At 56.9% G+C, this 27667-nt stretch overlaps 11 protein-coding genes across 19 annotated transcripts; 7 read left to right on the top strand and 4 right to left on the bottom strand.

Moving 5' to 3' along the window:
- Positions 1 to 22: 22 nt before the first annotated feature.
- Positions 23 to 1087, bottom strand: KVP17_002889 (uncharacterized protein; the record flags this gene model as incomplete). Its single annotated transcript, XM_068519614.1, has 1 exon — positions 23 to 1087. One exon carries the CDS (start codon positions 1085 to 1087, stop codon positions 23 to 25), a length of 1065 nt encoding a protein of 354 aa, XP_068376803.1.
- Positions 1088 to 1203: 116 nt separating this feature from the next.
- Positions 1204 to 2622, top strand: KVP17_002883 (uncharacterized protein; the record flags this gene model as incomplete). 2 transcript variants are annotated; one of them, XM_068519606.1, is made up of 2 exons in its annotated part: positions 1204 to 2257; positions 2329 to 2453. In XM_068519606.1, 2 exons carry the CDS (start codon positions 1204 to 1206, stop codon positions 2451 to 2453), a joined length of 1179 nt encoding a protein of 392 aa, XP_068376795.1. The 2 variants fall into 2 exon arrangements, with proteins under 2 accessions (XP_068376795.1, XP_068376796.1); XM_068519607.1 differs by having other exon boundaries at positions 1204 to 2622.
- KVP17_005274 (uncharacterized protein) lies at positions 2615 to 3250 on the bottom strand (the record flags this gene model as incomplete). The annotated part of the gene is made up of 2 exons (XM_068515079.1): positions 2615 to 3214; positions 3242 to 3250. The coding sequence occupies 2 exons, from the start codon at positions 3248 to 3250 to the stop codon at positions 2615 to 2617; spliced, it is 609 nt and encodes a 202-aa protein (XP_068376805.1).
- Positions 3251 to 3873: 623 nt separating this feature from the next.
- KVP17_002881 (uncharacterized protein) lies at positions 3874 to 7666 on the top strand (the record flags this gene model as incomplete). Of its 4 annotated transcripts, XM_068519601.1 has the most annotated exons (6): positions 3874 to 5027; positions 5056 to 6311; positions 6489 to 6722; positions 6749 to 7280; positions 7308 to 7442; positions 7471 to 7666. In XM_068519601.1, 6 exons carry the CDS (start codon positions 3874 to 3876, stop codon positions 7664 to 7666), a joined length of 3507 nt encoding a protein of 1168 aa, XP_068376790.1. The 4 variants fall into 4 exon arrangements, with proteins under 4 accessions (XP_068376790.1, XP_068376788.1, XP_068376789.1 ...); XM_068519599.1 differs by lacking the exons at positions 5056 to 6311; positions 6489 to 6722; positions 6749 to 7280; positions 7308 to 7442; positions 7471 to 7666 and having other exon boundaries at positions 3874 to 5031; XM_068519600.1 differs by lacking the exons at positions 3874 to 5027; positions 6489 to 6722; positions 6749 to 7280; positions 7308 to 7442; positions 7471 to 7666 and having other exon boundaries at positions 5225 to 6403.
- Positions 7667 to 7737: 71 nt separating this feature from the next.
- Positions 7738 to 8010, bottom strand: KVP17_002888 (uncharacterized protein; the record flags this gene model as incomplete). Its single annotated transcript, XM_068519613.1, has 1 exon — positions 7738 to 8010. One exon carries the CDS (start codon positions 8008 to 8010, stop codon positions 7738 to 7740), a length of 273 nt encoding a protein of 90 aa, XP_068376802.1.
- A 340-nt stretch (positions 8011 to 8350) lies between these two features.
- KVP17_002885 (uncharacterized protein) lies at positions 8351 to 8737 on the top strand (the record flags this gene model as incomplete). The annotated part of the gene is made up of 1 exon (XM_068519610.1): positions 8351 to 8737. One exon carries the CDS (start codon positions 8351 to 8353, stop codon positions 8735 to 8737), a length of 387 nt encoding a protein of 128 aa, XP_068376799.1.
- A 74-nt stretch (positions 8738 to 8811) lies between these two features.
- Positions 8812 to 9542, bottom strand: KVP17_002886 (uncharacterized protein; the record flags this gene model as incomplete). Its single annotated transcript, XM_068519611.1, has 2 exons — positions 8812 to 9411; positions 9450 to 9542. 2 exons carry the CDS (start codon positions 9540 to 9542, stop codon positions 8812 to 8814), a joined length of 693 nt encoding a protein of 230 aa, XP_068376800.1.
- Positions 9543 to 9581: 39 nt separating this feature from the next.
- On the top strand, positions 9582 to 10111 carry KVP17_002884 (uncharacterized protein; the record flags this gene model as incomplete). 2 transcript variants are annotated; one of them, XM_068519608.1, is made up of 3 exons in its annotated part: positions 9582 to 9868; positions 9895 to 9974; positions 10002 to 10111. In XM_068519608.1, the coding sequence occupies 3 exons, from the start codon at positions 9582 to 9584 to the stop codon at positions 10109 to 10111; spliced, it is 477 nt and encodes a 158-aa protein (XP_068376797.1). The 2 variants fall into 2 exon arrangements, with proteins under 2 accessions (XP_068376797.1, XP_068376798.1); XM_068519609.1 differs by lacking the exon at positions 10002 to 10111 and having other exon boundaries at positions 9582 to 9899.
- Positions 10112 to 10199: 88 nt separating this feature from the next.
- KVP17_002887 (uncharacterized protein) lies at positions 10200 to 10943 on the top strand (the record flags this gene model as incomplete). The annotated part of the gene is made up of 1 exon (XM_068519612.1): positions 10200 to 10943. The coding sequence occupies one exon, from the start codon at positions 10200 to 10202 to the stop codon at positions 10941 to 10943; it is 744 nt and encodes a 247-aa protein (XP_068376801.1).
- A 149-nt stretch (positions 10944 to 11092) lies between these two features.
- On the top strand, positions 11093 to 12509 carry KVP17_002890 (uncharacterized protein; the record flags this gene model as incomplete). Its single annotated transcript, XM_068519616.1, has 2 exons — positions 11093 to 12131; positions 12160 to 12509. The coding sequence occupies 2 exons, from the start codon at positions 11093 to 11095 to the stop codon at positions 12507 to 12509; spliced, it is 1389 nt and encodes a 462-aa protein (XP_068376804.1).
- Positions 12510 to 12592: 83 nt separating this feature from the next.
- KVP17_002882 (uncharacterized protein) lies at positions 12593 to 27667 on the top strand (the record flags this gene model as incomplete). Of its 4 annotated transcripts, XM_068519603.1 has the most annotated exons (4): positions 12593 to 13316; positions 13343 to 13529; positions 13582 to 23197; positions 23256 to 27667. In XM_068519603.1, coding segments are annotated over 4 exons (14939 nt in total), but the record flags the coding sequence as incomplete, so codon positions are not given. The 4 variants fall into 4 exon arrangements, with proteins under 4 accessions (XP_068376792.1, XP_068376791.1, XP_068376794.1 ...); XM_068519602.1 differs by lacking the exons at positions 13582 to 23197; positions 23256 to 27667 and having other exon boundaries at positions 12593 to 13561; XM_068519605.1 differs by lacking the exons at positions 12593 to 13316; positions 13343 to 13529 and having other exon boundaries at positions 13571 to 23317.

Below are 27667 nucleotides of genomic sequence, written 5' to 3'. Positions count from 1 at the left end.
TGACAGATCTGTAACCGGAATTCTAATTAGTCAACGACTCCACATCGATGGTGGCAACCATACGTTTACCGACTGAGCCAAGGAACACGAACTCCTGGTTTGCCTCGATCAGACACCCAGCTTGCTGGAAAAAGTTGCACTCGCAGCCCATGTTGACGTCTAGGCACAGCGCGTTCTCCTCTTCTCCCAGTACCAGCTCCACCTTCCCGCTTTGTCGAATTCGAAGGCGGCCCAGTCTCCCGGCGGGCAGCCCAGACAACGTGCTGGCCTGGTAGTCGGTCGCCGTGTCAGTGGCAGGGGTGGGGTCCTGCAGAGCAGGTTTGCCGAGCTGGGCATTCAAATGCGCCTGCCGCTCGTGCTCTCGTGCCTTGATTTTGGCGATGTCGAGTTGGGGCAACGACCGAGGGAGCTGCACCAGCAGCCACCCGTCGGTGGACATGTCAAAGTCGTGTTCGTCGAACGCGGAGCGCTCGAAAAGCATCTTGGCAGCGTTCCGGTTGGCTTCGTCTACGTGCACAGCGCATGGACGGGAGGTGCGTTTGGTCTCCTCCAACTCTCGTTGGACAAAAGGCAGGGCAATGGGTCGGTAGGAGGACCATTTGTCGCTGTCCGCAGCCCACGCGAGGTCGGTCAGGTCCTTGCTTGAACCCGCGCCCTTTTTTCGTCCTCCTTGGGCCTTGTGGATGGCCGACTGGCGCTGCTTGTCGAGGCGGTCCAGTGCGGCCTGGTCAACTTTGTGCACAGCGCGTTTCGCAGCAGCTTTGGGAGAAGAGACCTGGGTTCGGTTCTTCGACAGCAGACGACTGACCAGCTGCCCGCCAACATCCACGTGTCGCTCCTCCGTTAGAGGGTTCTTGGCGCTCTGTAGCGCCACGCCGGCCGTGACGTTGGGTGCGAATTTCGGTCTCGAAGCAGGTTTGGATGCAGTACCCACGAAACCTCGCATGCTTGGGTGACTGATCGACCGAATGGACATGGGAGTGAGAGGGTCGCTCGCGTCAGTATCGACTGGCTTCTTAGGAGTCGTAGGCGTCTTGGGCTCAGTAGCCTTTTTGGCTGTGGCCTTGGCAGCTTTCTTTGGGGCCATACCGAAATTCGACCTTTACGGGTCTCACAGCACTCTGGCGAACGCTCTACGTGCTCATCAAACCTTCACCGATCGTGATTTGCAGAGAATATTTTGCTTATACCACTTTTTCGAGAATGGTGGTGATTCAGCAGGCTGCGGTTGCATCGCTGACCAACGTACTTGCTTCGTTCACGCAGCTTGCAATTCTGGCGACGGAGGAGAGGGCTGTCTGCAGCCACACGGGAGTAGCCAGGTTTCCGCAGTGGATTTGGATATCCGGTGAGAAAGGCTCCGGAAAAACCTTTCTGTGCCGAGAAGTCCTTTGTAAGCAGCAGGACTGTGATGTGGTTTGGGTCAAGGAGGGCCAATGGCCGGATGTATCTATCACTGCGAAGGACACAATCATGGAAGCCTTCTTTCGAGTCACTGTTGTAGTCTTCGACGAGTGGCGACCTCCAAACGAGGAGATACTGCTGCATGCCTCGCTGCACTGGACCACGCGACCTGTTCTCGTCGTATGCGTGGGCTTGGTGCCTCCGGCGGCACACTTCCAGGTGGCGATGCCGAAAGCCCATCAGTACAGCAGCCAAGATAGGCTCCACATTCTCCGGCACCACCTAGGTGAGGACTGCCCCCAGTTGCTGGCTGACGAAACGGCCGGTCTGTTGCCAGGCGACTTCCTGCCGCTGGCCAACGACGCGAGCGTGGCGGCCTTGTTGGAGGGCCACGCAGTGGGCTGGCGGCACGTCGCCGAGGCCTGGAAGATGGGGAAAGGTGTGCTGAACCTGCGGTCTCATGTGGTGACTCACGCTCCGCGGTGCCCACCCTTGGACTCCGCCGGCCAGCGACTTACCGGCCTCAAATCAGGGGTATGGGACGTAAACACGACAATCCAGTTGGAAGGGCTAGTCCAGACATTACGCTCAGGGTCGGAGGCCTCCTTGGTGTTCGTGGAAGGCGGCGCAGGGGCTGGCAAGTCGTTCGTTGGTCGCGTCCTGGCGGAGGAGGCGGGCGCATTGCACCTGAGTTTCGACCTGGGCACCGTCACCCGCCCTATCCTTGGAGACAGTGAGCGTGCGCTAACCTCTCTTCTACGAAGTGTCGCGATGGTTCCGCGAAGCGTACTCGTGTTCGAGGGCGCAGAGGCGGTCGTCACAGCAAGCCGCCAGGAGGAGGCGTACTTGGAGGGTGGGCGGCTGTTTGCAAACGGCGAAACACGCTCCGCGTTGCACAGGCGTCTATGTGCTGTTTTTCTGCAGTGGACTCGGCACCTCCCACCATGCGCAGTGGTGGTGATCCCCGTGAGCAGCGTGACCTCAGTGGACTCGAGACTGCTGAAGCCCCACCGACATCTGGCGACACTCAGTCTGAAGCCGCTCTGTGAAGCCACAGCCAAAGCGATCTTCTTGAAGTTCGTCACCGCGAGATCAAGCTCCCACATACATCCGCTTCAACTCGGGACGCCTGCCGCAATCGTTGCGCGCTGCGAGGAGGCTGCCGTGCGGTGTGTTGGGGACGGCAGAAAGTGCCTGGCCCCGGATGACTTCACCTGACCTTCCTCTCTTTAGCCAGACCCTTCTCAAGACTGTTGATGATATCTGGTCGGAGGCCACCAACACGACCCTTAAAGCCACCAAGCTCCTTGAGGACCTGGTACGTGTGGAGGGTATCCTTGTGCTGTGTGCCCATCAAACAGCCGTTCTCCACGCACCACTTGATCGCGATGATGGACTTGGGGTTTTCTGCTAGGAGACTTTCGTAGAAGCCTCGTGTGCCGTCACCATTGGGGGGCGTCACGTTGCGCTGGCCGGCCTTGAAGAACTTCTCGGCACCTTGGGGCTCCGCGTCTGTCGCTTTCGCCTTGCTCGTCGCCCGCTTCCCCTCGGTTTTCTTGACCAAAGTGCGCTTCGCAGTTCTCTTCGTTATGGTTTTCGCAGTCTTTGCCGGCTTCTTGTCTTTTTGTTTTGATGAAGGTTTCTTTTTGGACGCGTTTGATGCTTCGTTCTTGGTGCTCTTCGTGCTTTTGGTGCTCTTCGTAGCCTTGGTACCCTTAGTACTTTTGGTGCTCTTAGTGCTCCTAGTGCTTTTAGTGACCTTTTTTTCTTTCGGCAACAGCGGCTCCTCGAGGGATGCAGACGACACAGCCTGTAGTCAGGGCAAACATTCACTTACTCTGGCCATCTCAAATCCTTAATTTTAATAAAGTGAAAGATCTACGCTTACTTCGACTGGACAGTTTTTTTCGCAAGAGACGTGGAGCTGGACCTCATGACAGATCCCGATAGACTACCATATCTCCGCATACAACGTGGAATGCTCCAGAGGGAGTACGTTACGGCAAGGCCTCATAGTCTGATGTCTTGCCGCATCACGTTGATAGAAATATCTTTGACTTTAGTAGCTCATCATGTAGATAGAGATATATCCGCTGTCTAACTTACTCCGCATACAGCGGAGGACGTTCCAGAGAGCGAACATTATAGCAAGGCCTCATAGTCTGAAGGTAGATTGCAAAGCCGCGCCACATTGACAATCTCCGCTGTCTAACTTACCCCGCATACAGCGAGGGATGTTCCAGACAGCGTACGCTATAGCAAGGCCTGGCTGACAGGTCCCGCCTGAACAGCGGTAATTGCTGAGGTCATAATTCATCTGAGAGTAGGGGAAATGATCATTTCCACCAGCATCAAGTGTGGGGCATCTGTGGGGCCAGTCACACCTGGGATAAATAGTTTGGGCTCGCAGCCATCATTGGAGCATTCCGTAGTCGAATTATTCCCTTCAATTAATTGCCGAAAAGTACGATGGTGCGAATTATCCCGCTGAAAACGCCCAGTGCTCTAGGTCACGACCCCCTAAACCACCCCCTTGACGGGCGGGTCCTGGAGGTCCTGGGGGAACCGGGGTACGGGCAGCTGCCGCCTGTGGGGGCTAAGGTGGTGGTCACAGAGGAGGATGGCGTGGAGGTCCATGACATACGGCAGTTTGTGAAGGACCCGGAGGTGTTGCCAAGTACGCATCTGCATTTGAAAGGCAGCTGCCGTGGGCTGGATAGAGGAAGTTTCCTCAGCCAGCTGGGCATCTTGCAACCCGACATGGTGAGTCGGATCCGACATCTGACAACGCTCACATGCCTAGCCAAGTATCTTCTGATGGAGGAGTCTGTTTACTCCACTCTGGATCTCTTCCGGACGCAACTATGGCCGAAAGTGGTCTCGCGGCCATTTCCACAAGAGGTGATCAGCCCTCTCGAAGACTTGGACTCCTTCTTACCTTGGTTTGTGCAACACCTAGAGGGGCGTGTCCTGCACACGGAGTTGTCTCTGGAGCGACTGGTACTCAACACAACATGGATAGCTGGGTGTTGCCGGCTTCTGGTGGTGGGGCTGCCCAGACTGGCGTCGTCGCAGGCGTATCTGACCTTTTTGCTGCAGGCGCTGGGCGAGACAGAGTCATCCTCGTCCTGCGAAGGTGTCGAGAGCCTTCGCAGGCAGTTGGGTATAACCAACTGTTACGCAGTGGGAATGCCGTCTCCAGTGACAAGTGCCCTCCCACGGAAGCCGCCTCCGCCTGAGAGAGCAGCTAGCAGCGACAGTTTTTTGGAGGCTTTCACAGGTCGGCTTGGCACTCCCAACGCCCGCGCTAGAAAGGTCGTTAGGCGAACGGCAAGGGCTGACGTGAGGTCTGATGCCGGTCGGCGTGGTTCCTTGGTGGTTGTGGAGTTTGACGGACCGGAAGCCGCACGAAAGTTGTGGGACCGGCTCACACAAGGTTATGCCCACTTCTCTGGCCGAAGGCTGTTCGCGTTCGCGGACCCAGTGGGGCTAGTCAGCGTCACGGAGCGACTGTGCCCAAGGCTGTCGTCGGGGTTGGCCTCTCGCCCACCTCAGTCAGCTCCCAACGCCCAGCTCACCGTTTACCTTCCTCGCGTCTCGCAAGATTGTATGGCAGCGCTAAAGTGAGTGACTAGGCCCTCCTACAAGCAGCGTGTTTTTCAACTCCCTCCGACAGCTGTCATCCAAAGTGCAGGGTCCCAAAGAGTGCTTCTGGAACCTGTCCCTTGGTACTGGTGTCCTGATCTTTCCGTCCACGGAGGTCCGTGACTGTTGGGTGTCGCCAGGCGACCAGTGCACCATCAACGTACCTGCCTCTCTGATGCGAGCGCCCTTGACCTCCGGGGAGTTTGACGAGGCTGTGCTCGGTTCCGCCGTATCCGTGACGGGCTCCCGATTCAGTCTGGGGCCCTACGTCACGCCATGCGTCTTAGGGCGTGTGGAGGCCTTCCAACAGTGCCTCCGACGCTGCCAGGCGACTGTGCCGCCTCCGCAACCAACCACGTCCCCAGCCACCGCTCATGTGTCTTCAGACAGCAGTCCGAAAGGAGCACCAGCCACCTCTCGTGTGTCGTCAGAGAGTAGTCCGAAGGGAGCACCAGATGCCATTCCGAGACGTGCAGTGGTGAAGCCCTCGGAGGCCTCCCGAAAAAGGCCACCCGATGGCCAGGGAGTCGTCCGCTTGGCAAAGAAAACAAAACGCGAGGAAAACCAAATCGACCTGGAAACTCTCACGCGTGAGGAACGCAAGGAGCACCGAGATCTGCGACGTGCGGAAAAGGAGCGCCGACGGCAGGGACGATTGCGTCGACGGGAGGCCAAACCTGCTGACGTGCAGGCAAGCCAGGCACGGGAGGCTGGGAACAGCGCGAAGACCACCCCACCTGCTGACGTGCAGCCAAGCCAGGCACGGGAGGCTGGCAACTGCGCGAAGGCCACCCCAGAGGTGCGACCAGTAGTCAATAGCGCCACAGCCAGCCCCAACGCCAACAGATCGAGAAGCAGTAGCGCCAAGGCGAGCCCCGAAACTCGCAGCGCCAAGGCGAGCCCTGAAACTCGCAGCGCCAAGGCGAGCCCTGAAACTCGCAGCGCCAAGGCGAGTCCCGAAACTCGCAGCGTCAAAGCGAGCCCAGAAGCGCGCGCAAGCCCGAAGGCCAGCGCCGCTAGCAGGTCGAGAAGCAGTAGCGTCAAGGCGAGCCCCGAGGTGCGACCGGCAGGCAGAAGCTCCAAAGCCAGCCCCGATGCCAGCAGATCGAGAAGCAGCAGCGTCAAGGCAAGCGGAAGTGTCAGGTCCAGCTCGGAGGCTGGTAGATCGATGAGCAGTAGTGTCAAGGGCAACCCAGGCCCTCCCGCGCCGAAAAAGCCCATCAAATGTCAAGCCTCTGGTGAACCCGATCATCCGCGAGCACGTGACGCCTTCGGACCCAGCAAGCCTGTCAGAGCGAGCAAAAGGTTGCAGGCACGACAGGAACGAAGACGCCAGGAACAGAAGCCTGATTGAAGTCTGTTATCTCCGGCAAAATATTATGTGGCGACATTATCGCGACGACGACAAGGACAGTGCGTAAACTGTGTGCAAAACACAGCCCCGTCCATCTCAATACCAGACAACTCCCGAACTGAGAACACAGGCCCCGCAACAGTAATTGCCGGCCCTGTTTTGACTGTGGACCGCCGACCAACTGTTAGTGCAGCGTCCTATTCCGGCCCGACTTGTAGACCGAGCACCGGCTGCTTAAGCTGGGCCGATGGATTGCTGGTGCCGCCGAATCCGTTGGTGCATGTCGATCGGCGAGCTAACGAAGAGCGTCTGAGCATCAGTGGGTTTCGGCCATTCTATTTACAGATGTCGACTCCCTCCAGCTGGTGTCCGATCTGTCATACCCGATGGTCACTGTATGCTCGCTTGGATCGTCCCAATCAGGGCTGTCACACTTCCTTAACCAACTGCTCGCGCTGCGCGTACGTTTTCCCTCTGCAAGACGGCCTGAGGGGAGCACTCCGGGAGCGTATGTCGCCGTCGTGAAGCCTGCGGAAGTGCCGTTCGCATTGGCCGTTATAGACTGCCAAGGATTCGGCAGGCTAGGCACGAACCTGGCCACGGAAGCGGCCTTGCTGCGACTGATGCTCCTACTAGCCGATGTGGTGCTGCTGTCGGATTCAGGGAGCGAGGTACTTCGGACCTACCCAGACGTGAAGCCACAATCATTCAAAATCCTGGCACGAATCAATAGATCGCTAACGCGAGACACCTGGGAATTTTCAGCTGAGCTGTTCCACCAATCCTACGAGATCGACGCACCTACCGACTACACCTTCGAGTACCAGGAGAAGCATCTCGGTATCTTACAACAGCGGCTCGCGGACTGGGGAGCCCTGTGAGTTCCCTATCGCCTCCTAACCAGCGTATCTGCCATGCGTTCACCGGTGTTGCCGTCGCTGTGGGCCCGTTTGATCGAGCAGGCTATGGAGCCAGATTTCGATAGGCGGCAGGTCGTGCGAGGTTGGGCCGTGCAGGAGGTCCTGGCCCACATAAGCCGGTGAGCGCGATGAGGATCGCGGATGCAGAAAGGCGGCAGCTTTGGAGGGGGTGACGCAGCGTCACCGTGCAGACGCAGCGAAGTTCTTCTCCAAACATGAAATTGAGCAATCACTGGCAGTCGTACGAGTACTGCAATCCGTGGACGAGCAAGACAAACGGTTTATCTACGAAAGGTGGTGGAGCGCCTACTTGCAGTTGTTCCAAGCCACTGTTGAGCGCTAAACGAAAAATTTTCAGCGAGCAGGAACGCCGTTTACAGTCACATTTGGGTATGTCTGGAACACGTCAACCCATCATAAAAGATCGGGACTTACCTGAAGGCCGCCTTCCTCGCCGGGGGTGATCTTCACCGTAACTTTGACGTCATCATCGGCGAGGCAACCACAGGCGCGATCCCCAGTGAGCGTGTAACGAGAGTTCTCCGTGAAGTACGGATGACCTCCTTCCAAGGTGGTGGTCATTCCTACGTTGTCGTGGACGGTTTCGTCGGAGCTGATCGACTCCCAGGACTGCCGTCTAACCACACGCTGATGGGCGACAGGGATGCGAACGCGGCCAGGCAGCATAGGTTGCTTTTGCGAGGCCAGTGCAATGGCTTGCTTTCGCTTCTGCAGAAACCATTTTGGAAGACAACAAAACAATACAAAAATACAATCGAGATTAAATGATATTCACCTTCCGTCGTTTCCGCCACGCGTAGGTTCCCAGACCTCCCACCAACCCAATAAACAGAGCAGATAGCCCACCCCAGATCCAATACGGCGCTGAAGACGCTGATTTCTCTGGCGCAGGCTGTTCTGGCGCTGGAGGGCTCTGCTGATGCTCGTCTTCGTTCCGGAACGTGTGGAGTCGTCCCACGTACGCTTTTCGGGAAGGCATGAGAAATCGGGGATTTGAACGGACAGTATGGATTTCAGCTTGTCGTTGGACTCTGAGGGAGCCTGGATAGCGGCTGCCTCGGACCCGCTGACTCAACGGAACCTGGTGGTGGAAATCTTAACTCGCTTCGTCGGCATTGGCGAGGCTGGAGTGCAAGAGCGCTATCCCCACATAGCTCCAGAGGATGCGTCCGTCGAGCAACAGATAGCAAGGCTGTCAGCCTACGGACTGGACTTGACGAGGCGGCTTATCAACGCCTCTAGAGACACCGAGGACCGTACACTGGTAGCAACTCAAGACGTTTTGCTACGCATTTTGAAATCTCGTGACAGCAAACTTCTCACCAATACATGCTTGTACTCTACTTTTTTGTGTAACCAGCACCTCCGAAGTTACCTTCAGTCGGCTCTTTGAGCAACGGAATTCATTGAGAAAAGTAGTTCCTCTGTACATCCTGATTAAACTAAGCGCTGGTCTTCACACTGTCATCACATGGGGTTCACGAAAAGAGGTCGCGATGTGCCAGTGGTGCTCATGGTGACTCCTGCCATGGGAGGGGCGGTTAACCGCGTATCCTGCTGACTCGGCGCAAGAACGTTGACTTTCGGGATAGGTGAGGGACCGGAGGTGATAGCTGGCAGCGCTTGTCCTGGGGGCATATTCGTTCTGGTTAGGACTGCTGGGTGGTCGCAGTGACCTGTAGTCACCCGCGCAATATGTAGCATCTTCTCCCTCTCCTGTCGGAAGGCGCGTACGCGGCCTGCAATGTCAGAGAAGGACTGCTGGAGCCGCACTTTATGTCCAGGCAACCACCTGGTCTGGTTGAATCGCTCGATCTCGTCCAGGTTTTCCACGGTCAATGTGCATAGTGTCTCAAGCGTGTCAAAGCCTGCGTTCGTGAAATGGGACGCAATCTCCGTGGGCAGCTTTTGAAACCGAAAAAACTCTACAACCTGCAGACGGTCCTTCTCCAGCTCGGGATCCCCGTTCCAGATGGACGAGAAGCCTGGCAGCAGGTGTGGGTAGTGCTTGCAGAGGAAGTCACAGATGAAGAAGACAGGGTTGGCGGGCTGCTTCTCGTTGATTTCCTGGGGGAGTATGAGTAGAAAACAATAAGAACACCTACCTGTGAGAGCCGCACGAAAAGTTGTTGCACTTGAGGGTTCTTACCAATGGATGAGCCGAAACCGCGATCCGAACTCGACGCCGAGGAAGTCATTCGTAAAACTAGGTTTTTAGACGCAATTCAAATTAGCTCATGCGTCTAGTACCAGCGCGCGTGCAGTGGGTGGGGAGGTGTGCTGGCCCAACTCAGGAGCTCGAACAGTTGAAGACCGAGAATCCATTCAACATTCGGGTGATGGCGGATGATTCGTATCAGCTGACAGCATCCTTCGATTTGGCAGACAACTCTGTGTACGAAGGGAAGCGATTTGATCTGGCTATCGTGCTTCCTGATTCATATCCGTTTTCACCCCCAGAGGTTCATTTCATCACTCCAATCTTCCATCTGAATGTCACAGAGGGCGGTCTGATCTGTATGGAGTGGGCTCCGGGCGGAAACGACACAGCATGACAAAGTGGTGTCAGGGAATGAACCTGAATGCGTGGCTCCGCCGGATTCAAAACCTATTGGCCACACCAGATGAGCGTAGGAACTGCTGCTCGCTTCACACAGAATATGCCGCGGACCCCCAGATCAAATGGGAGTACCGTCATCGTAATCAAGACTATCTGCGGAAAGCTCAGATGGACGTTCTGAGACACGACGTCAGAGCGTCGTCGTAGCCCAGCGATGTGTGTGTAATCATCAGCGGGTGCACTAAATTGCCAACCTGTGAACAGAAAGTTTTGCTTTTCACACTGAAATTGACTAATGACAACCTGTGAACAGAACGACATGGAGGCGGACTGCGCCATGTGCCTCTCCACGGCCTTCTCCCTCCGGCTGGACTGCGGTTGGGCGCTGGATTTAGAGCGTTGCGTGTCCACCATTCACCCACCCCCCGATGTGGACCCTAACCTGGTTCTGTCCCCCGTTACAGGAGAGGAGAACTGCTGGGTGAACCTGGGGTTTTATGGGTCCATCAACTGTTCAGCGCACCGAACGTGCCACGAGTGTCTGTCCAACTTCAACTGTCTCTGGTGCGACACCACTGGTGGCAGAGCAGCCATCAACGAGCTGCTGGGTGAGTATCTGGAACGACGCAAGGCTCTGGGCGACGACCCGTACGACGAATGGCTCCTCAGCGGAGACGTGGTGGTCAACCAGGCCTTTCTGGACATGACCAAGGTACTCCAAAGAGTGGACTTGATGAATGTGCTGGGGTGGGAGACGGACGTCGAGCTCATTCCCGATGGCTTGGCAGATGGGTACTGCTTCAGCGGAAAGTATCTCCACGGCAGGGAGAAGGTTTGTAACTACGACGGGATTCCAGGGTGGATTTATGACTTCGGCGAGTGCCCCACAGAGTTTTACGTGCCGTTGAAAGAGAACGTCTGGGGCAATCTGCAGCCGCCTTTGTCAAGCATGTGTGGAGTGATGTGCATACCGTTTTTGGCAGCGGTTGGAGGGCTCCTGATACTCAAGAGTTGGCCACCGAGGGCGTGTCATGACTGAGATGCGCCGTTCAACTGTGAATCGTGATGATGCCGTGTCATGACTGAAATGCGCCGATTCAACTGTGGGTCGCGTTGAGCGGCGACCCGTTTTCAACCTCAGCTGCCCCGCAAGAGCCTGAAAAGGTTGCACAATCAGACAATTTCGACATGGACGGCTCCCATTATGACGTGGTGGTTTGCGGCACCGGGTTAAAGGAGTGCATTCTCTCAGGATTGCTGTCGAAAAAGGGGCTGAAGGTTCTTCATGTGGACCGCAACGGATATTATGGAGGGGAGACCGCTTCTCTGACGCTTAGCAACCTCTACGAGGAACTCGGGGAAGGCGAGAAGCCACCGGTGGAGTACGGTGCTAACCGTCATTGGAACGTGGATTTGATCCCCAAATTCGTCATGGCCTGTGGCCGCCTAGTTAAAATCCTACTACATACGGGTGTGACCAAGTACCTGGAATGGCAGGTAGTGGAAGGCACTTACGTCTACGCCCATCAGAAGAAAGGTTGGTTGACGAGCGAAAAATACATCCACAAAGTGCCCGCAACTGAAAAGGAGGGCCTAACCAGTCCTTTAATGAGCCTGCTTGAGAAGAACAGATTCCGCCTATTTTCGGTGTTCGTTGCTCATTGGGAGCTGCGAGATCCTACGACGCACAAGAACGGGTCTTCTGTTTTTGATCCGGAGAAGACCCCGATGAGCAGCGTTTTCGATTCCTTCGGGCTCGCTGACACCACTATCGAGTTCATTGGGCATGCTGTCGCCCTGTACCCAGACGATAGTTACCTCCGACGTCCGTGTGGGGAGACGCTCACACGCATTCAGCTGTACCTGTACTCGCTGGCTCGGTATGGGAAATCGCCCTTCATTTACCCCATCTACGGGTTGGGAGGGCTCCCTGAGAGCTTTAGTCGCCTCTCGGCACTACACGGAGGCGTGTACATGCTGAACACCCCCATTTCTGGGTTCGAATATGACGTCGCCGGCAAAGTAACTCGCGTCATTGGGGAAAATGGACAGGTTGCCTTGGCAGGGAAGGTTGTCTGCGATCCCAGTTACGCTGAGCCGCATAGACGCCGGCGTACGGGAGAGGTCATTCGAGCGATTTGCATCCTCGACCACCCTGTAGCAGAGACAAGCGGCCGAAACTCGTGTCAGATCATCCTGCCTCAGAACCAGCTAAACCGTAAAGATGGTGAGTTGCAGCCAATCATCCCACGCAGATGTGTACATCACTCTTGTGTCCTCTTCTCATGGGGTGGCATTCGAAGGAAAGTACATTGCAATCGTTTCTACCACAGTGGAGACCAACGACCCCCTTGAGGAACTACAGCCTGGGCTAAAACTCCTCGCCCCCATTGAGCGGATGTTCGTGAAGCGCAGCATACTATACGACGCTGTCGACGACGGGCAGGCCTCGCATGTATTTGTCTCCAAGTCCTACGACGCCACGTCGCACTTCGAGTCTGCTACGGCCGACGTTGTGAGCATGTACGAGCGGATCACGGGGGAGCAGTTGGATCTGACCCGCATCAACGCGGACAACATCAACGACCAAGAGAACTCTTGCTAGTTTCAATACAAAATAATCTTGCTGCTTCTTTCTCTAGAGATCGGTGTAGCGGTGCCAGCGCAAAATTCCTCATTAACGCCGTAATGGAGCCTTTACAGCTCCGCTCGATGCGCGATCTTCTCCAAAGGCTGGAGAATATCGAAAGTGAGCGCTCCCGAGCAGTTCTGAACGTGGACATTCTCCGCCAAATGGCTCTGTGTGTACTGGGCCTAGGTACACCCTTCCTGTTGAGCGGGCCCAGCGGAGGGGGCAAGAGCTTCCTAATCAAGCAGCTTTGGTCCATGCTGCACGCTGAGTTGGACCTGGCACCGATCCTCTGGCTTTCTCTGGACGACTCCGTCGACAGCAAAGTCTTGCTTGGGTCGTGGGTCAGCGCTAAAGAACTGGGCTCTTTTGAGTGGCAGGACGGTGTGTTGGCCTCCGCTATGAAGTCGGGTCAATGGATCGTCATTGAGGATGTCGACCAGGCGAACTCAGAGGTATTGGCGAAGCTTTCGGAGCTCACCACCCACCGAAGTCTCTTCGTGTCTGAGCGACATGTTTCAGTGGATGCTCATGCCAACTTTGCGTTGTTTGGCACCGTGTCGCGGCCCAGCTTGAAGGTAGTGCGCGCTGAGCAGGACGTCTCCTCAGACATTCAACTACCCCCACTTCTGTTAGGGTGGCATCAAGGCGTTTGCCCTCTGATGACCGAATCCGCTGTGAACGATGTTATCTCTGTAAAGTTCCCTGAACTAAGCGGAGTCAGTGAGCTCCTCTCCAACGCCTACGTTGCGATGGTGACTTCGTTCCACTCACTGTGTCGAGGTGAGCGCCGACTATTCTTAACACAGGCGAAACCCGGCCCGTGTCGATCCGTCAACTTTTCGTCCTTTGCTCTCGGCTTCAAATGCTTATTCGCAGCAAAAACCTTCCGAAACCCCAGTCTAACCCTAACCCGTTCCTCAGGTGGAACTCCGACTCTAAGCGTAAAGCAGTCGTCTGCGCCCAGCAAGTTTTTGCCGCTTCCATTCAAAATCCGTAGGTGGTCTCTGGCCTTACCTGTGTCTTAGACCTGACTGATGTGTTCCAGGGACCTTCGCACGCGACTAGCGTCCAATTTCGCCTGGAGCCTGAATCTCACCCACTCTGGGTCCGACTTCGACAGCCTTGGCGATACATGGCGCACCCTCCTTCCCGAGACCAAGTCCTCCGAATCCACCTTCGCTATGACATCTGTGCAGGCCAAGCTCTTGGAAAACCTCGAGGCATGCTACGTGTGCGGAGAGCCAGTGCTGCTCGTTGGCGACACAGGCACAGGCAAGACAGCCCTGGTGCAGGAGTTCGCTCGACAACAGTGCATTCCGCAGGAACGATTCGTCGTCTACAACTTCAACGATCAGTCGGATGCGAGCGACATCCTCGGCCAGGTATCGCCGATAGACACACTAGGGCCTGTGCACGGGTTGAGAGAGCTGTGGCTCGGCCTAATGCAGCGAAGTCGAGACCGAGGCATGGACTCGGCCGGGTGCCTTAAGCTTGTCATGGGCCTGGAGAAGCTCTACACTGGGCAGAAGTGGAAGGAGTACCTCAGTAATATGGTGCGGGTGTCGTCCACGTTTGAAGACTTCTTCCGCGGCAAATTCAGCAAAGGAGAGGGTGATGTGGACTCGCTGGCACTGGAGTGGCTCGCCTTCCGGCAGCAGGCGGAGGGGGTGACCGAACGCCTGAGCCTTTACATCAACCTTCCTCCCGAAAAGCGGAAGCAAGCCATCGAATTCAGGTACCAAGAGGGCTTGTTGGTTAAGGCGCTTCGTGAAGGCATGTGGCTGGTTTTGGACGAGATTAACCTGGCTCCGCTGGACGTGTTGCACCGACTTCACTCGTTGTTTGACCCGGCAGATTCACAGGAGGGTTCCGGGTTCGTGGTGATTGAGGACGGAGGCCGTATTGTTGAGAGGCATCCCGACTTTCGGGTGTTCGCCTGCATGAATCCTCCTGCAATCCACGGACCCGTGGCCGGCGCTAACGTTGGGAAGAAGGATCTACCTCGAAGCGTCCGCCAACGGTTTACCGAAATCTTCGTGGATGAGCTGCAATTGGCGAGTGACCTGGAAATGGTTGTGCGAGTGCACCTTCGACGGAAGAACCGCGACGAGAAAGCTATGCAGGTGGAGAGTGCTATCCGTTCCGTTGGTCCACGTCTGGTAAAGTTTTACCAAGCAATGCGCCACGAAATTCTTAACTCCGGACGTTTTGTTTGTTCCTTTGGAGACGCCCCCACTGTATCGCTCAGAACGCTTACTCGAATCCTGCAGTTTGCTGTCTCGGTCTCCGACCGAAAGCACCTGAAGCTAAAGTTACCGGAGGCAGTAGCTGAGGGTGTCATGGCCATGATTGGCTCGCCGTTGCAGCCGGAGTCTGTGACCTCCCTGATGCTACTCTTGGCCGAGCACGGCATGAAGCCCCGGCCCCTGCTAGCCTCCAAAGCCGATGCGAAGCCTGACAAGCAGCGCTTCCGTCAAGCGAAGGCGGAAGTCCCCGATCCTCTAACTCGGGCCAGCGTAGAAATCCACGACGACTACGTACTTGTCGAGGGCCATCCAATTAAGAGGGGGCCGCTTCCGCTGCGAATTGAGGTTGCCGAGCGCGAATTTATCGTTACCGAGAGCGTTCGGAAGCAGGTGGGCGAGTGCGCTCGACTCCTGAGCGGAGGAAGGTACCCGCTGCTACTGGAAGGGCTCACCAGTGCCGGAAAGACATCACTGGTGGAGTACCTGTGCCGTCTTACAGGTCACACGTTCCTGAGAATCAACAACCACGAGCACACGGATATCCAAGAGTATATTGGTCAGCACGTCCCTGACCCCGTCACCGGTTTGATGGTCTTCGAAGAGGGACCTTTGGTGAAGGCTGCGCGGAACGGCGACTGGATCGTGCTGGACGAGCTGAACCTCGCTCCCTCCGAGGTTTTAGAGTCCCTTAACCGTTTACTGGACGACAACCGCGAGCTGGTGGTACCCGGCACAGGCGCCATCGTCCGCGCTCACGATGACTTCATGCTCTTCGCCACCCAAAACCCTGCTGGGAACGTCTACGGAGGACGCAAGGTGCTCAGCCGCGCGTTACGGAACCGCTTTGTGGAAGTCCACGTGTCCTCCAAGACACTGGCAGAGCTGCAGACGCTGCTTGAGAAGCGGTGTCAGCTGCCGACCTCAGACTGCAAGAGAATGGTTGCCGTCTACAATGAGCTCCACAAGATTCGTCTGTCGTCTGCGGTCTTCAACTCGGAAGTAATGACAATTCGAGGACTTCTCCGATGGGGACGGAGGTGGTCTTCCTTCCGCAACATTCAACGTGCTGACGAGGGCTGGAACGATCAGGAGATCACGCGAGAGCTCGCCCGCGAGGGCTACTTTCTCTTCGCTGAGAGCCTGCGCGACGAGGGTGATAAGACATTGGTCATGAACGTGCTTCGAAAGTGCGTGAACAAGGAGTTCGAAGTCAACTGGGTCACCGATGCTGTGGTGCTGAACGTCATGTCGATGTTTCAGGAGGCGGTCACGAACACGCCTACGGAGGAACTGCCGTCGTGCTTGACTTCTCGAGGCCTCCTCACGTTCACAGAGGGCATGTGCCGTCTGGTGGGTCTCGTCCAGAGATGTATTCTCTACGACGAGCCCGTTCTCGTATGCGGTGAAACTGGCGCTGGTAAGACGACTGCCATTCAGGTACTGGCCTGGCTGCATGATCGACCTCTCAAGATTCTGAATTGTCACCAGAACACGGAGACAGCAGACATTATTGGTTCGTTGACCCCCACACAGTCCTCTGATTTCACTGTGGAGGAGGATGGCCGCAAGCGACGGCGGGTGAACGCAAAACAGAAGGCGTTGGCCATGTTTCAATGGCAGGATGGGCCTCTGACATCGTCAATGCGACAAGGGAACTACTTCCTGCTGGACGAGATCTCGCTGACAGACGATGCCGTCCTCGAGCGGTTTAACTCCGTTTTGGAGCCCTCACGATTCCTGACGCTGGTGGAGAAGGGCTCCACATCTCAGCAGCGCACTGATGAAGAGAGGGCTTCCTTGCTGTTAGACGCGCTCCGGAGCATGCCAGAGAACGAGGTGGAGCATGTTAAGGCCCACGCCACTTTCAGAATTTTCGCTACAATGAACCCTGGCGGTGACTACGGCAAAAAAGAGCTCAGTCCCGCCCTACGCGATCGGATGACTGAGCTGTGGTGTCCCGCGGTGGAGTTCGATTCCTCCGATATGCGGGAGCTGCTGGCGTCACGGCTGCCTGAGCTGCCCATGAGGGCTTCCCTTGGCAGAGCAATCCAGGAGATGATCGTGTGGTTCAACAGTGAAGCACGACACCCTGTAAGCATCAGAGAGGCGCTGGTTTGGGCAGACTTCGTTCACTCCTGGAAGGGTGACTGCGCAGAGGGCTTCGTCCATGGCGGACTCTCAACGCTGGTGGACGGCCTGGGAACCGGCAACGAGCTGCTGGGCAACGGTAAATCTATCGGCTTGGTTCTTCTTAGCCCTTCTGTGGAAGCTGCCGAGGTACCTGCGTTCGACAAGACGCTTAGCCAGTCAAGAGCGACAGCCAGGCTCCTCTGGTGCGCACGCACCTTCCTGGGCTGCATACCATCCTTGGGTGACTGGGTCCCACACGTGAGCGCGACGGAAGTGAGCGTGGGGCCGTTTTGTGCAACGGGCCCCGGTCGAGGTGAGAGACCTCCCCCCAAGTTCACATTCTCGTCGCCTACCACCAAGGCCAACCTCACCCGCCTGCTGAGATCCATGCACACCCCTCGTGCTGTTTTGCTGGAAGGGAGTCCTGGTGTGGGGAAAACGTCCCTTGTCTGTTCTCTCGCTGAGTTCATTGGTCAGCCCGTCACAAAGGTAAATGTCAGCGAACACACTGATGTGGGCGACCTCCTGGGCTACGTGCTCCCCAAGACAGACAATGATGATTTCTTGGAGTTCGCATGGCAGGACGGAGTACTGTTGACCGCGATGAAGGAGGGCCGCTGGATCATTCTGGATGAGCTTAATCTGGCGAATCAGCAGGTTTTGGAATCTCTGAACGCGCTGCTAGACCACCGCAGAGAGGTCTTCGTCCCCCAAATCGACAGAACTATCCATTGTGCGCCTTCCTTCCGACTATTCGCGACGCAGAACCCCCTGTGTGAGGGAGGAGGTCGCAAGGGACTCCCCCGGTCTTTTCTCAACCGGTTCTCTAGGATTATGGTTGATGCGCTCTCCTCCGAGGATCTGAACTGCATCGGATGCGCTATGTACCCCAACATTGCTGAGACCACCATTAAGCAGATTATCGACGTCGTCCACGTTTTCTCTCAAGCGAGCTTCAGAGGCAGCTGGGAATGGAATCTTCGGGACGTACTCCGCATTTTGGCTCTTGTGGAGAGGCGCAAGCCCACACCCAACCCTGGCAGCTCGGTAGCCATGCTGGCAATGTCCAGACTCAAGTGCCCCCGTGACCGGAGCTACGCGAGCGATGCCATTCGGAAGACCTTTGTGTGTCGAGTTGACTTCTCACCAGCCGCTGTCCGCGAAATACTGTGTCACGGCCTGCCGGAATCAGTCTTGACGCAGCTCGCTGTTCCGCCTCTACCGGAACGTACGGACGTGCCTTTGGAATCCGACTGCCTTCCCATCGCGACGCCGAAACCTTTCATGCTGAAGGAGTTGGAGGCTGTGGCGCATTCGGTCCGTGTTGGTATCGAGTTGGCGTGGCCTGTGTTACTCACTGGGAATCCCATGTCCGGCAAGGCGACGTTAGTGCGGCAGATCGCTTTGGAGAACCACGCGACGCTCATTGAGATCTTCCTCACGGAGTCTGTTGACGCCGTGGAGCTCCTTGGCTCTTTCGAGCAGCTTCAGACCTCAGGCGACTCCATAAAATTCGGCTGGGTGGACGGTAATTTCGTAAGGGCGGTGGAAAGTGGGCAGTGGGTGCTTTTTCGCCACGCCCACATGGCCCCTGCAGCCGTGCTGGACAGACTAAATTCCATCCTGGAAGCTGGCGGGGAGCTGCTGATCACCGAGTGCGGAGAGCCGAGGCAGCTCCGGCCGCATCCGGAATTCAGGTGCTTCTTCACGGCGCAAGGCGTGACCGGTATAAGTCGCGCGCTACGGAATCGGTGCCACGAGGTGGACATAGGCCTACCAACGCTTTGGGGCGTCCCTTGCGGGCCTCATCGAGACCTGCTGAGCGGATGGGATGACCTTGGTGCGCGGATACTGACTCAGATTCCACTGGAGGGCATTCCAGGTGTGGAACCTCTTCTGGACGGTGACACCCTAGTCGTACCGGCACAGCTAGCGCTGACTGCCGCCGACCTCTACGACGCCTACAAAGTCGCCCGTAAACACGGGTCTGCCGACGTATCGTATATGGCAGCCTTGATCTTCTTGCTTCACCTTACACTTCACCGCTTTGCCGATTCTCCCCAGGTGCGATCCCGTATGCCCGCCATCGAGACGCTTCCGGACCTAGCCCAGGCCCACCGGTCTCAGATCGTGTCGCTTGTCCGGCTCCTGGCGCTCGGAGACGACCCCTGGGCCGCATTCACCCAGAGCTTCAGAGGTGCTCTTCCGACAGCCGAGCCGCTTCGCGCCATTTTCCGGGCTGGGGTGCGACTTTGTTCGTCGGAGGACCTCATTGGCAGGCTCAAGCCGCTCCTGGATGTTGACGATCCGATTGAGCGGTGCTTTGCCGTGATGGAGGCTGTCGACTGTCCCATCGAAAAGTCATCCCTGGCCCGAGGACTGCTCTTGGACGCCCAGACCTCGGACGTTCCACGTGTGCTCTCGGCTCTTTCCAGCCGCCTACCTGCGGGCCTGCTTCGTCACCCCGCACTCGTGGCTTCCGTGGGAGCTATGTTGCCCGCCTCAGCCTGCTACCCGTCAGTTCAGGCCGCCTTTGTAGATGGCGACAGGAACCTCGTGTCCTGGGCGCGGCTCTACGAGGCTTCAGTCGTGTTCTGTGTTTCCCCCCATTGGCAAACGCTGGAGAACCCGGCGTTCACCATAAATGGTCAACTACACGTGACAGCCGTCGAGGCAATCCGACGCTTGGAAAGGCGAAGGCTGCTTCCGGGACCGCTGGTGGGGGTGTTCGGAATTCAGTTTTGGATGGAACTGGAGTTCACTATCGATCCTCGGTGGGATGTCGGCGAGATCGAGCAGGCCAGTCTGGCCCTCAGGAGTCTGTCATGGCTCCTCCACCACCTTGTTGTGGATGTGCCCCCATTCGCTTTGGACGGGAACGCCATCGCCTACAAACACGAGCTCAGCGGAAGCGTTTCCCGCTGCAGGGACGCGGCCAGCATGCTGTCGAGATCTTCTTTCTCGGCGCCAGCGGCGCGGGCTGCCCTCCAGGCGGACATAGCCTCTTTGGCCGTGTCGAAGGAGACGCCTCTCGATAGGGCTTTTTACCCATCGACTCGAGAGTTACCCCAGGTGGCGATCATGAAGGCGGTGGTCTCGGGTCTGTTTGGAGCCGCGTTGCCGGATAGGCGCTTTGTGGAATCCGTGTATCTGACGACCCTATCTCCTGAGAAGCTTCGGACACTGAAATACTCATACGGGCTCACAGACCAAGGCGTTCACTTGAAAGGCCTGACAGTGGCAACTCGGTTCTTGGGACTATGTGAAGTGGCTGAGGCGCTGCAGCACCAAAGGAAATCCGACAAGGCTTTCGCCATGCAGTCGATGCTTTGTACTCAGCTGTTGGCTCCTTTGCGCAGCCCGGTTAATCAAACCACCTCCCGATTAACTGGCGTGGCGCACTCCCCAGGCACGGCGCTTACCACGGCCGTGGGTCTGTTCTCTCTGATGTCAGTGGTGGAGGAGGTGGGTCATTTCTCACGGTACGCCGGGAATAACTCGCTACGCGCCACGCAACGACTCCAATCTGCTGTGAAGCTACTGTCTCTGGCGAATCTGCCACTGGATGAGATCCTGCCAGTTTTCGAACTCCCGACGTTCGTGCAACTTTTAGGCGCCTGGATGGCCTATCTGTGGACGGCCCAAGACGGCTGCGACATGGACATTACGAACCGACTATTGCAGAAATGCTCGTCGCTGGCCTTCAAATTGATCACCCCGTCGCCGGAAGCATCGCGAGGGCCCGGCTGCCCACAACTTACTTCGTGGGTGACGTGGGAGGACTCCCTGGCTCTGTACGGGCCAGTGTTTAAGGAGGAGATCTCGGTACCAACTACAAGTAGCTTGAGTCTAGGAGAAGTCTCCCCGTTTATTTCTGCAGACTTTGTCTGTCCGTTTGGCGCGTCTTTTGTGGAAATGAGCAAGGAATGTGGAATGGTTCACCTTCCGTGTATCAGGCGGACTCTCCGGCTCCTTCAAAGACGGTTGGCCTTCCAGCAACCGTCAGCCAACTGGTCTGACGTGAGTAGCCTTCTGCCACACGTAGCATCGCTTCTGGATTTCCCAGATGTGGCAGATAGGCCGCTCCCAGAGCTCACATTCGCGATCGAGGCGAGGCTGGCTGCGGTCACGGACAACAACCCCACAGGACTGATGACACGCGCAATTCTCGCATCTCTGCTGCGGTTGGCAGAAGCGTCCGATGACTCCATATGGGTCCCGTTGCTCCAAACATGCATAGGTGTTTGGCGACTCCTCCAGGACCCTTGCTGTTCGCAGTCCGTGTCCAAGGCGCTGAGCTCCGTGCTGCTGGAGTCGCGAACTCGATTGCTCGAGTACTTCGCTTTACAGATGGACCAGGTGGAGAGGGAGGAACTGCGGCAGAGATTATTCCGCATGGAAACTGGTCGGATGCCTTCGGCATCCGGAGCTTGCGGCGAGGACTTCAAACAGACGGCTCTGTGGATTCGATCCGTTCTGAGCGAGCACGTCGTCAGGCGGGACCCACTGCGGTGGTCCGATCTCCCGACTTCCATGTTGAAGCACCTCGAGGAATCTGAAGCAGAACCAACTCTGCCCGTGCAAGAAACAAACCCAGTTCTTGAGATGCTGCTCCAACGTGGCGAAACAAAGCGCCTAAAGAGGACGATTGCATCGCTGGAGTCCTCGTCTCACACGGAGGACCTCTTGGCCAGCCACCAGAAGTGGTGCCGTGAGATGGGACACCAATTTGACATGGAACGCGAGATCCACTCGCTGCTGCAAGACCAGAAGGCCTTCCTACAAGACGCCGTGTTTGATCCTAACTCAGGCATCTGGAACTCTCTGGCCGTCCCTCTGCAGCGGTTCGCCACTGAGGGGAGCGCGGGGCTGCTGGACGCCTTCCCGGCTGCGTTCGCCGTCATGGGACGGTTCAGACAGCTTCTAGGCGGATATGTCCAGCGGTCTACCAAGCGGTACCCCTTCTTCCGAGACCTTGCAATTCCCATTGAGACAGCCGGAAGTATGGTGGTTCAAGGCATGGACCAGTTGTGCTCCCAGCTCTCACCGGAGGCAGTTGCTTTGCAATCCAAACTCAAGGGTACATCTGACGCCTTAATTGGCCACGTTGCTTGTTTTGGGAAGCAGCCTCTGTTGGGGTTGTCTCAAGCTGTGTCCATCCACTTCGCCGTCGATGAAACCGCCACTGAGGAGAGAAACGAAGAAGCGATCACAGTAGCGGTGCAACAGAGCAAGGTAGCTGACCTAAAACGACGGGTCGTGTTCAAGCCTATCCTGTCCCCGATACTGGATCCCCAGTCCCTACTTACCCTAACGCAGTGGGGACTCAGCTGGCTAGCAACCTACCATAACCACTGCCGGCACTTGTCTGAACGTGGCGCCACCCAGGCAGTGATAAAGTTGGTGAGCAGCCTCGGCTTCCTCTGTGTGGAGGTCGAGCGGCACGCGCGTGAGGAGGAGACACGCAAGCTGCAGGGATTCCTGCAAGATCACGTGGGGCGTGCCACCGACGTGGCGGGAATCACTGAGAATCATGTCTGGTGGGAAGGCACTCGCCAAGAGGAGCGCAAAGAGCTGCTCGATACGCTTTTTCCGAATGCTGACTCCACCTCTGTTCTTGATAGACTTCAGATTCCCGAATCGGCGCTAGGAAGTCACCAGGAGGTGTACAACCACTATGAAACCGGCGTTGAGGAGAAGGACATTGGAACAGCGCCCGTCCATTTGACCAATCAGGGGCCGTTCGCGCTCACCCGCGCGCATGTAGAGCATGTCGTCGAAATGCTGCTCGACGCTGTGGCTCCCGTTGGGGAAGCACCCTCCGAACTGGCTTACAAAAAGGCCATGGGCCTCGGAATCCACGTGACGTCCAAGATCATGAGGCACGCGTTGAACTCGCGGCCCACTCCACAGAACATAGAATCTCTTCATGTGCTGACTCTAGGTGCCCTACGGTCGGAAGAGGCGCTCTTTTTGCAGGAAAGGCTGACGAAGGAGGCCGAGGAGGAGATGCATCTGATCAGAACGCTCATGAAAGACGATACCGTCGTTGCCTTGGCTCCATTAGCCGGCGAATCGGACGAGGAGGTGCAGCTGCGCGTCGACCGAGAAGAGTACCTGCGCGAACGAGCTCGCAAGGTCAAGTTCAAAGAGCTTCAGCGCTCCCTACGCAACACCATGAAGCTGCACAAGTCGGCCGCTTCCTCGTTTTACGCAGACGCGAACCCTACGCTGGTGGCTCCGTCGTGGAATGTCGTGCAGTCGCTGCTCATCCGGGTCGACGAGGTAGGTTGCGTTGCCCAGTGTTCATTTGTATCCATTGCATCTCCTTATCCTTCCACAGTTGCTGAAGATTCCAGAGTTCGAAGATCATCCGGCGCTCTCGGTTCTGCGACTGTTCTGTGAGCGGATGGGGTCACTGTCGCTGTCCTCACTGACTGCTGCCTCAACATTGGCCACATTGGAAGTCCTCTACGACAGGTGCCTCCTTTGGGAAGATTTCGCTCACAAGGAGATAAGTCTTCGATCCCCGTGGATCTCAGACATCCAACGCGAGATGATTCGTCTCAGAAGGCATCAACTGAACGACTGGAAATACCTCCGCGAGTTTCGAGAACAGGCGTGTGCCCGCAAGGCCTACCTCTGGTTCACCGACCTGGTGGAGATGTTCGTAAAGGCCGCCGCGCCGTCCATGGACACCGAAGAGCTGGCCCGTCAAAATCCGGAGGCGCTGCAAGCCGAGACTATGACGCACGACAGCGAGGACATGCAGTTCTTCTGCGTGTTTTGGCGGATTCTGGAACATGGTGTGCTCAGTAAGCCCCTTGGCGAGTTCCACGCACGAATACGAATGACACTGGCACTCTCTCGGTTCTTTGGGCATGCCGAGCATCCCCGTGTGCGGCTACTCGCTCTGTGTTGCGGCTATTTCTACAAGTATTGTCAAGCATGGGTGCCCACAGTAGACGCCGCCCTGCAAGTCAGTCGCAAAGAGATGGACAAGGCGGTTAAGGAGCTTGTAACGATTACTAAATGGAACTTCCAGAATTTGGAGGCAATGCGAGAATCTACGAAGCGGTCGCATCGAAAATTGGCTGAGGTCATCAAGGCCTTCGAGGAACACCTAAGGCCGCCGGTGGTGATGGTTCTCGACGGCGTGGTGTCGAAAAGACGTGCTGAGGATGCGGCGAAGCTGGAGGCGGAAGCCAAACAGCCAAAGAAGGCGGAGACAGCTGAGAAGACCGATGCCATATCTCCTCCCCGATTCGCCGACGCGCTGCGGATCCGGCGCGCGCGGCCTGTGGGGTTGATGGCAATTCCTTGCGTGGGGTCTACGGGTCTGCTAGCGGAGGCGCGGGAGATCCGAAGCCAAATCCGCGAGTCGATGGTGGCCGCGTTTACGACACCCAGCAATGTGAAGGAGCGCTGGATGGCGTCGCTTCTATCCCTGGTCACCGACGACTTGGCAGTTTGCCCGATAAGCTGTGAGGATGAGAACCAGCTTGTCGCTCGACTGGCCGGCTTTTCTCGGTTGGACATGTCAACTGCCTCAGAGGAGTTCGCTGCGATAACGCCTGATCGGCGGTGGGGCTTCCAACTGCGATATCTTCTGGACTCCGCTGCCCATGAGCACGTCTTGGGCGGTCCAGGGGCCAAGGTGAAGCTGCAGGACATTGCGATGCACTATGACGACTCCTCTGTCGAGGCACTCGTCCTTTCCATAGACTCGCTGCTTATGCAGACGGCCAGCGAGCAATGGCGCGAAGCGGAGGCTATGTCGCAGCATGGGCTCCATTTGTTCCTGGGTATTCGGAAGAATGTCAGAACTGGCGATGTTCACCAGGACGTGGCCGAGGAGGCTGGGCGGCTGCAGCAGGTGGCCGGCGGCATCCTGAACACCGCGGCCGTATTCCGCGGCGGAATCCTGAACTTCGCCCCTTCACTGGCCGCGCTTGCCGACTGCACGCAGGTCATCTGCGCCGCCCACAGAGCCGGTGCATTCCAAGTACGGGACGCATCCAGGCTACGGCGGGACGCGTTCTTCTTGGAGGAGGTGACGGAAACGCTGCTGCAGCTGCTTTCGTTGCTGAAGACTGCAGATGAAGTGCAGGACTTGAAGCTAGCGATTTCTCGAGACCCGTCGTTGGACGTGCGGTCGACGGAGCCGGAGTCGGACTTCCCTCTCAGCAACTGGCAGCCACCTGCCTGTCATACCTCCTCTGTGGAGTGTGCAAACGTCGAACTTCTCTTCCGATCCCGGATCGAGGCGCTCATAGAGAAGACTGAGGCGTGCGTAGCCGACGTCTTGCGGCATCCAGAAGGTCGGCTACTGTTAGACGAGTCTCATGCGCGTGTGATTGCGTCACAGGACGTGTTGCAGCGATGGAATGATCAGAGTCAGAGTGTCCTTCATGCGGCTCAGACGCTGGTGGATGACGCGCAGTTGGCCATTCTGGAGATCCCGCCCTCGGCGTTTAACCCCCTGGCGACCTTGCTGCGCTCCAGATCTGACCCGCCGTTTGCGCCGCCGGACGTCTCTGATGGGATCACGAAGAAGGCGTCTAAACTGTGGAGGGACGCAATGATCTGTGTTAGAAAAACGCACAGCAGACTTGCCAAGCAAACAGCGCTCTCTAGCCGAGAGAGTTACAAGATGCTGATGTCACTGTCGCTGCCCTCATTGGTGGAGTCGCTGAAGCCGCTCGTGTGCGATCTGGACGTGGGCTGCTGCCAGTTTGACGTGAAGGAGGCCGACCTTGCGCAGTTGGTGGAGGTGTATCATTACGCCTCGTTGTGCTTGCTCTCCTGCCTAGATTCCTTCGCTGGAATGGCGATGACGGCGGTGGAGTTCTCACGCGTCGTCTCTCTCGTGATGCTGAAGGGGTACTGCCGAGAGAAGGAGGAAGAAGAGGGCGAGACGATGAGAGGGGCCGATGACTGGGTTGACGGCACAGGAATGGGTGAAGGGCAAGGGGAGAAGGATGTCGCTGACGAAATCGAGGACCAGACGCAGATGGAGGGGTTCAAGGGCGAGGAGCAATCGGAACCTGAGAAGCAGAAGGACGAGACTGAAACAGGAGTGGACGTTGATTTTGGTTTCGATGGGCAGACGGATGACAAGCAGCAGGACGACCTGGACGACGAGGACTCGGAGAACCCCCACGACGTAGAGCAGGACACCGTTGACCTTGATAACGGAGGCCAGCTCGAGAAGAAAAAGAAGGATGATGAGGAGGAGGACGTTGAGGACGCACCGCCTGAGAAGGGAGAGGACAAGGACGAGAACATTGAGACCGCGGGCCAGAAGTCGGAGGAGCAGGAGCTCGGCGCCAACGACGACCCCCAAGACTCCAAACAGAAACAGGAGGAAACGCAGGAGGAGGATGGCGACGCCGAATGCGGCGAAGAAGAGGGCGACGCGAGCGAAGAGGAGGACGGAGACGATGAAGGGCACACTGTCGACTTCAAACCTGACGCCGCTGAGCAGAAGGAGGAAGCGGCTGACGATGAACCTGATCATGAAGACCTTGAGGTTGAAGATGGCGAATTCGATGAAGGGGAAGATCTTGCCGAAGATGGAGAGGATTTTGAGGACGATGAGAAGCCTGATGATTTGCACGAGCCTAATGAAGAAGATGGTGATATGAACGAGGAGGCTGGCGAGGAGAAAGGTGACGACGTCGAGATGCCGCCTGACGACGACGAGGCCCATGCCGGAGCCGAAGATGACATGAGCGCGCAGCAGAACCCAGACGTTAACGACGGGAACGACGAAGCGTATGGCGCGGACTCGGCCAAAAATGCCCAGGAATCCAGGGAACAGAACAATGACAGCCAAGCAGATAGTCGGGAGGAGCAATCATCAGAGGCCACCACAGGTGGTCAACAGGGAATGTCTAAGATGAAAGACACCTCTGAGAGGTTCAAAAAACAAAAGAATCCGATGCCCAATCCTATTAACGAGCCCACTAGTGCCACGCAGGAGTGGTTGAGGCAGCTCCATCTCGAAGCCGCCGACGAAGCGAAGGAGGAAGATACTGAAGGCACCTCCTTTCAGCAAGACGACGAGAGTAAATTGGAGGGTGTCGCCGAGGCTATCGAATCCGGAAAAGACCCGTTGCCTGAGATCGAGCGAGATCCTGCTGATTTAGATGACTCGGAACAGAACGTGGAGGTTGAAGACGCCATCGGAGGCTCCAAACCTCAGGGCACCACTGACGAGCGACCCACGGAAGCAGACGCCAATTCAGACAACGACGTAGCCGAGTCTCCCGATCTAGTAGACCTGACCCAGAGCGACTCGGAACAGCCAGAGGCCGAGAGCGCCGACTGCGAGGTGCGGTGTGCGCAAATCGAGGACGTTGAAACGCTTTTACCTGCGGCCAGCCGACTGCCTGCCGGCATCAGCGAGCAATCGCTAACTCGACAAGAAGTGCAGCGGCTTTGGAGGTACTTTGACGCACGTTCAGAGGAGCCTGCGAGCCAGCTATGCGAGATGCTACGTCTGATCCTGGAGCCCACCACTGTGGGGCGTCTGAAAGGCGACTACCGCACGGGTAAGCGCATAAACATGAGAAAAGTCATTCCGTTCATTGCCTCCAACTTTCGGAAAGATAAAATTTGGCTCCGTCGGACCAAGCCGTCCAAACGGCAGTATGACATTCTTGTCTGCATCGACAACTCTCAGAGTGTGTCTCAGGCTGGTGTCGCTAAGTTTACGCTAGACTCCCTTTTTGTCATTTGCAAGAGCTTGTC

This window comes from the organism of the source record quoted next, assembly GCF_019968985.1.
Source record: "MAG: Porospora cf. gigantea B chromosome Unknown PgB_NODE_227_length_27667_cov_116.243, whole genome shotgun sequence".
NCBI lineage: Eukaryota > Apicomplexa > Conoidasida > Eugregarinorida > Porosporidae > Porospora > Porospora cf. gigantea B.
Note: the sequence above shows the minus strand (reverse complement) of the source record. Positions and strands in the feature narration are given on the sequence as shown.